Source organism: Mesocricetus auratus, unplaced genomic scaffold (assembly GCF_017639785.1).
Source record: "Mesocricetus auratus isolate SY011 unplaced genomic scaffold, BCM_Maur_2.0 Super-Scaffold_100691, whole genome shotgun sequence".
NCBI classification, from domain to species: domain Eukaryota; kingdom Metazoa; phylum Chordata; class Mammalia; order Rodentia; family Cricetidae; genus Mesocricetus; species Mesocricetus auratus.
Window position 1 is genome coordinate 34,420,297 of NW_024429267.1, and position 9,890 is coordinate 34,430,186.

At 43.8% G+C, this 9,890-nt stretch overlaps 1 protein-coding gene across 1 annotated transcript in view; it reads left to right on the forward strand.

Moving 5' to 3' along the window:
• Gk5 (glycerol kinase 5) overlaps window positions 1-9,890 on the forward strand; it is a 52,316-nt gene that overhangs the window by 12,172 nt on the left and 30,254 nt on the right. Inside the window, exons 4-5 of the mRNA XM_040740022.1 lie at window positions 6,013-6,106; window positions 7,120-7,251. Coding sequence (XP_040595956.1) covers window positions 6,013-6,106; window positions 7,120-7,251 — 226 coding nt within the window. The remainder of the gene's footprint in view (window positions 1-6,012; window positions 6,107-7,119; window positions 7,252-9,890) is intronic.

Sequence of the window (9,890 nt, forward strand, 5' to 3'; positions counted from 1 at the left end):
TAAGTGCTTTGTGTGGCCCGGCCCGCACTGCTTCAGGGAGTTGGCTGTTTGGGGAACCTGTCTGGGGAGTTTTCAGTTTGTGAATGGGAAAGAATTGTGTTTGGCTATAAGGGATTAAAAAGGGCTCATCTGATCTTAAAATAATGAGAAGGAAGCCAGGTGTGGCGCCCACCTTAGTAGTACAGATAGTGAAATCAAAACTACAGAAAAGGAAGTGGCAGGGTGGTCCATGCATATCTATAATTCCAGCACGTGAGAAGCTGAGGCAGGAGGATCGCTTGAGCTGAGTTGAGGGCAACCTGGGCAACACAGAGAGTACCCATTTATTTCAAAAGAAAACTTGAAATAACAATGAGGAGATGAAATTCTCTGTTCCTCTCTTTTGGGTAAGTTGACTTTCCCAGTGAACCCAAAGGTCTGAAAAAGTTGCCGTATGCGTACAGAGAGTCAGAGGTCCTAACATGTGAGAGCCCAGCACTAGCATAGGCTTACATTCTCAGGCCAGCGTGTAAGTGTCTGCAGCATCGGAGGCGGGGATGGTGTATGCAAGGTGACAGCAGTGTCAGAGCTGCCAAGCGATACACACCTTTGCTGTTCCAACTCACTCTCGGGACAACAGACCAGGGAAGAAACTGAAGCTAAGATGTCAGTAGGTTGTTCAAGAACACTCTAGAGCCAGGATTCCAAACTAGCTTTTGGCTTGCTTTTCTGTTTGTTATTTCACTTTTTTAAAGTGCTGTGGATTGGATCTAGGGCCTCAAAGGGCTAGGCCGGTGCTCTGCCGTTAAGCTGTATCCTCAGCCACAGGTCATTTTGTCTTTCGTTTGTTGTTGTTGGTTTAACTGTGAAGCCTGTTATTTTCAAGTACAGCCATGGTGCCTACAGTATTTGTGGGGGGGGGTTCTGCTTTTTAAATAACAAGAAGGGCTGGATCGATGGCTCAGTCATTAAAGGCTAGGACCCCAACCAAAAATGACTATGAAAAGGAACTGGGCATGGTGGTAGCATGTGCCTGCTGTCCCAGCACTCAGGCATCTGGGCCTGGAGGACTGCTTAAGTCCAGGAGTTCAAGCCGGGCATTGTTGGCGCACGTCTTTAATCCCAGCACTCGGGAGGCAGAAGCTGGCGGATCTCTGTGAGTTCAAAGCCAGCCTGCTCTACAGAGGAGTTCCAGGACAGCCTCCAAAACAATACAGAGAAACGCTGTCTCGGAAAACCAAAAAAAAAAAAAAAAAAAAATCCGGGAGTTCAAGACCAGCCTAGCATTGTAGAGAAATAAGTCAAAATGAAAGGAGAAACAAAACTCTGAGATGTTTTATTGAATTGAAGCTCTAGATGCTGTAGGACGTCTTGAGCTCGGGCAACCAGGTGAAAAGGTGAGAGGCAGAGCTAAGCCTGAAGATAGAATCAGGCTTTTGATTCCATGTTAAGCCAGAGGAAGAAATGTAGCCAGGCTTGGTGGCTCACCCTGGTAATCCCAGCATTCACATGGCCGAGGCAGGAAGAGGCTACTAGTTCATGGCTGGCCTGGGCTATAGTGAAACCTCAAAAACAAACAAAAATCTATAATGCCAAATAAATCCGAGGGAGCTGCAGATCCAGCCTGTGGCACCTTGTGTTGGGTGACTCATTCAGGATTCTTTGTGCATTGTAGGTGTCCCACCCTCAGGACAAATTCAAATGTCTCCAGACACTATAAAATTGCTCTCACTTGAAAACAGTCAGCAGAAGTCTCCAGAAGCAGGCATGTTATCTCTGGTAGACACTGTGTGGAGAAAAGAGAAGCAGAACGCAGGTTTACACTGAGGTTTTCTTCCCTCAGCCTTAAACAGATTCAGGGCGGGGAGGAAGGCTGGCCAAGCAATGCCAAAGTGCATGTGAGAAGTATCGGATGGGGAGTTGGAGGTTGGAGAGAGTTCCCAGGGAAGGGATTTGCTGGAGATAGCCCTATTGGTCAGAATTGGAGAGGAGGTCATTGGTCCCATAAATTGTTTTCGTTAAAACCAGGCTGCTCTGTCATCCATGGCAGGAAGGCAAGTATTAGGCAATAGTTTTTCTGAAAGCGGCTCGGGCTCTGATACAGTTCAGGTACCGTACTGGTGTAACAGTCAAACAGTTTATTGTGAATTTGTTTTCACTTTTTCTGTCTTGAAATGTTTATATTTTATGGATTTTGGAAAAACTTTTAGCAGGCAGAATCTGAAATATGGACACATTTTGAAGAAATGTGTATGGCCCCACCCTTGTTTTATAATGGAACAATGGAGTCTTATTCTGCCCACTGGGCAGTAGTGAGCTACTATGGTGTCAAGATGGCACCATCCACCTACTCCCCATAAATGGCAAAGACAACACCAGATCAGAGTGAGCAGTGAGTGTGTCATGTTCCACTGAGAGAAAGACAGATTGGAACCCGTGCAACAACTAGTCAGTTCTCTCTCTCTCTCTCTCTCTCTCTCTCTCTCTCTCTCTCTCTCTCTCTCTCTCTCTCTCTCTCTCTCTCTCTCTCTCTCTCCCTCCCTCCCTCCCTCCCTCCCTCTCTCTCTCTGTCTCTCGTGTGTGTGTGTGTACGTGCACATATATAGAGACCAAAGGTCAACACTCTTCCTCTGTTGGTCTCTGCCTTAGTTTTGAGTCAGGGCTTTTCATTGAACCTGGAGCTGACCAATTGGCTAGACTGTCTGGCCAATAAGCACTAGGGGGTCCTCGGTCCCTGCCTCTCCAGCTCTGAAATTACAAGTGCACACTGCATGTGGCTTTTTGCCCACTGGCCATCTCCTTGGCTATGTAGCTTTGTTTGAGATAAGCTTTCACCGAATCACTCAATAGCCCAAACTGCCCTCAGATTTGTGGTAATCCTCCTGCTTCAGCCCCTGGATTGGAGATAGCAGGTGTGAGCCATCATGTTGGGCCTTGTTTTTTGTTTGTTTGTGACTATGGTATATTCCTGTCTTCACGGCCTTAGAAACTGATTTTCCTTATGGCATTCGTATCAAGAAGTTTAAAACTTGGAACGATGTTTTCTCCTTGAGCCTCCCTGCCCTACACTCCCACAAAGCCGGGAAGCTCAGTGTTAATGCTCTTTAGTCCTTAATTTTTTTATATATTCTTTTCAGCTAAACCTTTTTTTTGTTTGTTTGTTTACTCCATGGTGTACTTAGCTTGCTTTCTACAATAATTATAAGTCGTATTTCCTCCATTTCGCTGCTTTTGAAAAATCACGACTTGTTTGTTTCTTCAGTTGCTGAGTCTCCCAGGGAAATTTTGCCAGCTAACCCCAGATCAGGGTGTGTGCCAATTAGCAGTGTAAAATGTGAGTCACAATCTGGGATCACTCAATAACTGTTGAGGTTCTCAGCCCTTGACTCTGCTGCTTGTGGAACTGAATACAAAGGCGAGGGAAAGAGAATGCCCTCGGGGGATTTATATTCCCATTGCCCTATATAAGACTCTGTTCTCAGCCAAATGAGGCTTTCACTGTAGCATTTGGTCCTTGTCTTAATGGTTATTACTAATTGTTTCTGACACCAAGTATGTTAACAGCCACAGAAGGGTTAAAGTGTTCCCAGGACCGAAGCCCGTTTGTTTGGTATTGTCATTCGTGTTCCTCTCTGTTTTCTTCTCTTAGAGAGCTGAAACTAACCTAGCTTGATGTCACATGAATATTGGACTGTATGCCAGCACTTGAAATCAGCTTCTAGTTGTTTTGTATTGCATTTTAAGTTAGCCCCGTTTCCGTCTTGTGATTTTTCTCCTCTCCAGCTAACCTTTCTGTTCCTCTGTGCTCCACCCACCTTAGGGCCTATGATTCTGTCAGAGTACTCAACTCCTAGTTCGCACTGTGGTTCCTCGGAGCCTGGATTTCTCCTTCACAGGGCTTGTTCCTGCTGTTTGTAAGCGAGGGAGTCATTATTCATTTGAGTCCCAGAGCAAAAAGGCCTGTGTTCTGTTCACTCTTCTGTCTCTGTCTTCTGGAACAAGTACCTCCAGAAATGTTTGCTGAAACTAGTGAAGGAGTGACCACGGCTGGGGGCTACTCAAGTGAACGGTGGAATGATAATATTAGGAATGAAGAGGCTTACATTGACGCTGAAAATGACCTGTGTTCGGGTGGAAGAGGTCAGGACTAGGGTGTGCGGCTCAGGTCCCAGGTTCAATCTCCAGCACTGTAAAAAAAAAAAATGTTTGAAGGAAAAGTATTAGTACCCACCGCAGGAGCCTCAGAAGAAGACGGTTTTTTTCTTCTATATCTCTTAGCTGTGTACTGCTATTACAGTATTGACTCAGGGTTTGCTATTTTTTGTTTTGTTTTTTTGTTTTGTTTTGTTTTGTTTTGTTTTTTTGCTTTGTCTTGTTCTTTCAAAGAGAATGGTATAGTTCAGGCAGGCCTTGAACTCATCTTCTTGCCTATTCAGTGTTCCTACTTGTGTCCGCCGCCACCACCACCACTACTGGAAGATAATTAATTAATTTTGAGATAAGGTCTCATCTACCCCAGGTAGATTAGGCTGGTGTTGCATTTGCTGCAGTCTTCCTGCTTTGGGCCTTCTAAATGAGATTACAGGCATGTGTCACCATGCCTGGCTTTTGTTTTTCTAGTTTCTTTTTTAAAAACATTTTATTACTGGGAGCTGGACCCATGTTTGAGTCTCAGCACCCACATGATGACTAGTAACCATCTAATATGGCTAATAAACTCCAATTCTAGGGGATCGATGACCAGCTCTGGCCTCTGCAGGCTCTTGGTGCATGGGGTATGCAGACATAATGCAGACAAAAGGCCCATACATACAGATACAATGAAATATTATTGCATGTGTCTGTATGTGTGGCCATGTGTCACCATGTGTCACCATGTGTGTAGAAACACATTTGGGAGTTTGTTCAATTCTCCCACTGACGTTGAACTCAGGTTATTAGGCTCAGTGGCAGGCACTTTTACCTGCCGAGCTATCTCACTGGCCCTGGACTTTTCTTGATTGGCTACATCTTCGTAATCATATTAGATACCAAGGTCTAAAGCTGAGAGATACGGAGAGGCTGAAGAGTCCTGTAGCCCGCTGTGGGTCAGAAGTTTGTATGTGATTGTGTCAGGTAAGCATGAGGAAGGGGAAACTATTGGTTTCTTATTTGTTTTATTTTTTTGTTTTGTGAGACAGAGTCTTACTGTGTAGCCCTGGCTGACCTGGAGCTTGCTGTGTAGACCAGGCTGCCTCTGTAGTGCTGGGATTAAAGGCTTGTCCTTACCATGTCAGGCCTTGTGGCTCTTTAAAACACAAAAGCAGCCGGGAGGTGGTGGTACACGCCTTTAATCCCAGCACTCCGGAGGCAGAGGCAGGCGGATCTCTGTGAGTTCGAGGCTGAGCTGAACCGACAGCCTCAAAAACAATACAGAGAAACCCTGTCTCGTAAAAACCAAAAAACAAACAAACAAACAAACAAAAAACAAAAAACAAAAAAAACCCCAAAAACAAAAAACACAAAAGCATATGTGTAAGGCCTGGGCAGTAATTTTGTTGTTGAAAGTATACATATCACATTGTTTCAAAAGGACAGTCTTTTGGGGTAAAGTTTATTCAAAATCTGATACTATGTGTTACATAATATTTCTGGGTGGGCAGTTGCTTATGAAACAAGGTCTCATTCTGTATCCCAGGCTGGCCTGAAACTCCTGGCAGTCTTCCTGATACAGCCTCTTAAATGCTGAATAAGCTATGAACCAGTTAATCTCACACAATTGTTATATCATGTGTTCAATTTATAAAAACCAAAGAGAATTCAATAGGAAGTTCCATTTACTTTATTGTATTTTGAAATTATAGTGTCTTTTTTATTTAAAATTACGGTGTGTCTTTATTATGTTTTCTCTTTGGGCAGATTTTTTTTTTATGCTAGGAATTGAACCTGGGGCCTCCCACATTCTAGCAAGTGTCCTACCAATGTACCCAGCCCTCTGTGGCAGACCTTTGGTATGGTATCTGATTTATACTTTACTGTTTTCATCTTTCTTAGGAGAACAGGACATCATTTTCACAACTTTATTAGTTGGCAAGACCTAAGGGCAGCTGAACTTGTAAAATCCTGGAATAATTCTCTTGTAATGAAGGTAATTTTTTTAATGAAATGTTTTTCCTTTTTTACTATAAATATCTCTTAGCTGCAGACTTAATTGTAGAGTCCCCTACCTTTTATTGTAGCCCCTGGCTTAGCCTTCATTATGGAGCCCAGGCTGACTTTGAACTTGTGGTCTTCCTACCTGCCTCCCAGGTGCTGAGGTTGAAGTATGCACCACGACACCAGGCTTCATGTTGTGTTTTTGTTTGTTCTTAAAAAATGTTTTTTATCGAGGCCAGCCTGGTCTACAGAGCGAGTTCCAGGACAGCCTCCAAAACAATACAGAGAAACCCTGTCTCGAAAAAAAAAAAATGTTTTTTTTTAAAGACTTCATTCGTTTCTTTGTTTATGTGTATGAGTGTTTTGTCTGTATGCGTGTTTGTGCACAGATGTCAGAAGAGGGAGTTGAATCCCTTGGAGCTGGAGTTGCAGAAGGTTGTTAGCCACCCTCTGGATGGTGGAGCCAAACCCAGTTGCTCTGGAAGAGCAACAGATGTTCTTAACCACTGAGCCACCTCTCCAGCCTCTGTGTTTTGTTTTATAAGAAACTTCTTAAGGACTAGAGATGGCTTAGTGGTTTAGAACACTGCCTGCTCTTCCAGGGGTCTTGAGTTCAATTCCCAGCAACCTCATGGTGGCTCACAAAGATCTATAACGGGATCTGGCATGAAGTCAATAGAGCACTCATACATAAAATAATAAATAAATCTTAAAGAAAGAAAGGGAGGGAAGGAAGAGAGAGAGAGAGAGAGAGAGAGAGAGAGAGAGAGAGAGAGAGAGAGAGAGAGAGAGAGAGAGAGAGAGAGAGAGAGAGAGAAAGCAGCTACTTAAATTGGACTTGGTGGCACAAGACTTTAATCCCAAGACTTGGGAGGCAGAAGGAGGTGGAGCTCTATTTCAGGACCAGCCAAGACTACATAGTAAGACCCTATCTAAAAAAAAAGGGGGGGGGGAATCAAGTACCATTAAATGTATTTTCTGAAAATATCTTTTGATTTTAAACAGCTGTTGCGTGGCTCCTGCCGAGCCCTTCACTTTTTCAGTAGAAGTAAACTAATGTTGACAGTCAGTCGCTTCCATTTCTCCACCCAGCATGCTACCTTAAGATTGATCTGGATTTTACAAAACCTGCCTGAGGTAAGAAAAGATCGTGTGATCATGACTGTGGGGAAGGAAACTTCAAAGAACAAGAACAATAACCCAGCTGTTTGGGGGGGGAAAGGAAGTACTCTGTGATACTGGAGAAGACAGCAGTATCATTTGGTTCCTGGGTTTAAAATCTTTATGCTCTGTCAGAGCACTGTCGGAGGATGGGCAGAACCGAAGTGCGCCACTCAGGGTCTTGGGGAGTAAATATCTGTGCAGCACCACCTGGGTCAAATGCTGTAATACAACCGGGCGTGGTGTTGCACACCTGTAACCCCAGCAGTTGGGAAGCTGAGGCAGGAGACTGGCAGTAGGTCTGAAGCTGGGCTTGGCTACATTGGGAGGAGGAGGAGATGACATCCATGAAGGGGAAGCATCCTTTACCTGTCGGTCTTTTAGAGAGTGACTTTCACAGGTACTCAGCTTGTTGGGCGAGTCAGGGATGCTAGAACTTACTTTTGGCTCACTCAGGTAAAAGTGAAGTTGGTCAGGCTCTGCTGAACTGATGTTTTTGTTTGTTTTGTTGTTCTTATTGTTGTTACTGATTGTAGACCGACCAATTTTAAGGAACACAGCACCATCTGGGCTTGTTTCACAGTGATTGCTTCATTTCCCCTGCCAAAAGCTCATCCTTACAGATTTGGACCCAACGAGTTCTTATTTTACATTCTGCAGCAGTTAGTCAGTCGCTGTACCAGCCTTCCTTCCTGGCTCCTGCAGCAGTGCCTGGCTTCTGAGAAGCTGTTCTTCGTATTTCTAGTTTTTAGGACAGCTATTTGTCCTGTGATGTCAACCCTGATGAATCAGTGAAGAATTGAACACCTGATTCCCCAGGCTCAAACTCCAAAATGCTGGGGTTATAGGTTTACAATTGTGCCCTGACCTTTTCTCTGTATTAGAAAATCCCCATTGAGACCCTAGAGACTGGGTTTCCTCAGTGTTGTGCCATCCTGGGTAGGAAGCATGGTATACCTTGAATCCAGGTATCTGAGTGGAAGTGAGATGTTGAATTCTCTGTGACTTTTTTGATTTGTAGGGAAGTTCTGGTTGTATTTCTTGGTTTTATTTCAATCAAAGTTGTCTGATTTGATTTCTTTAAAGAAAGTGGTATAGGTAGGTAGATGTTTCTCCCCCTCCTGCCAGTTCCCAAACCAACATAGAGACTTAATATGAATAAGTCGATAGCTCAGGCTTATTACTAAATAGCTCTTACAACTTAAATTAACCCATTTCTATTAACCTATGTATTGCCACACAGCTTGTGGCTTTACCTGTCTGTCCTCCAGCATGTCTTGCTCCGTCTGCAGTATTCTGGCAACGTCTCTGATAACTCCTTCTTCTTCCCCAAATTCTCAGTTTGGTTGTCCCGTCTATACTTCCTGCCTAGCTACCAGCCAATCAATCAGCTTTTTATTAACAATGAGAGCAACACCTCTTCACAGTGTGTAGAAGCACATGGGAGATCCCTATAGGGTACTGAAGAGTGAGTTAGAGGTGAGGTGGAGGGACACGTTGGACAGATGAGGACAGATGAGTTGAGGTAAACCATGTTTTAGTAAATTATTTTTAGTCTACTAATAATATTCAGAACTTCACCTGTTATAGTATCTGGTTTAAAGGGATTCTTATTTCTTGTTTCCTTGGGCATGCTTTTGGCCTGGTGTTGGTACTTCACCAAATGGCTAGAGAATAATATGTTAGGTACTGAGGACCATATGGTCTGCGTCATAGCTGCTCTCAGCTTGAACAAATAAACATGGTTATATTCTATTCAAACTTTACTTAGAAATTCTAAAATTTGAATTTTATATATAGCTTTGTCATAAAATAATCTGTCTTATTCAATATCATGACACAAATTCCTCCTTAATTTTAAATCAACAATATTGAGTCTTCGGAGAGACCATCAGAAGTTGCCAAGGCAATTGTCTGAGTTTCCGTCCAGCTCTGTGATGAAGTACCCAGCTCGTGGCTCCAGGGTCCGGTTCATCATCCAGGGACTGGCTTGGCAGGAGCTAGAGAAGGCTGGTCCCATCGCACCCTTTATCAGGGACAGGGAACAAAGCATGTGTGAAGCTTTGCCAGTACTTAGCATACTTTCTCTCTTGCTTTGGTGTTTTGGTTTTTTGACAGGGTGTCTCTAATTCTGGTTGTCTAGAACTCTGTATAAAAACCAGAGATCCTCCTGCCTCAGCCTCAAGTACTCAATTAAAGATGGGCATCGCCATAGCTGACACTTTCTCTGTGCTTATAGACAGACCCAAACAGGGAATGGCAAGGCCCTCTTTTAGACTGACTCTTCCTACATCAATCAGCATAATCAAGACATCTCCTCCACAGGCATGCCCACCTAATCTAGACGGTCCCTCACTGGCATCCATTTGATGGCTCATGACCATCTGTAATTCCAGTTCCTCGGAATCCAACACTCTTTTTTGACCTCTATGGATAGATTCCTGGCACATACACACATTCAGGCAAACAGGCACTCGTCCACATAAAATAAAAATAGATCTTTAAAAATAGATTAGAGCTGGAGATGTAACTGAGCTGATTAAATATTTGCTTAGTACGACCAAGCACTGGGTTCAATCACCAGCCCCAGAGAAAAGGTGTGGGGGTGGAGCATG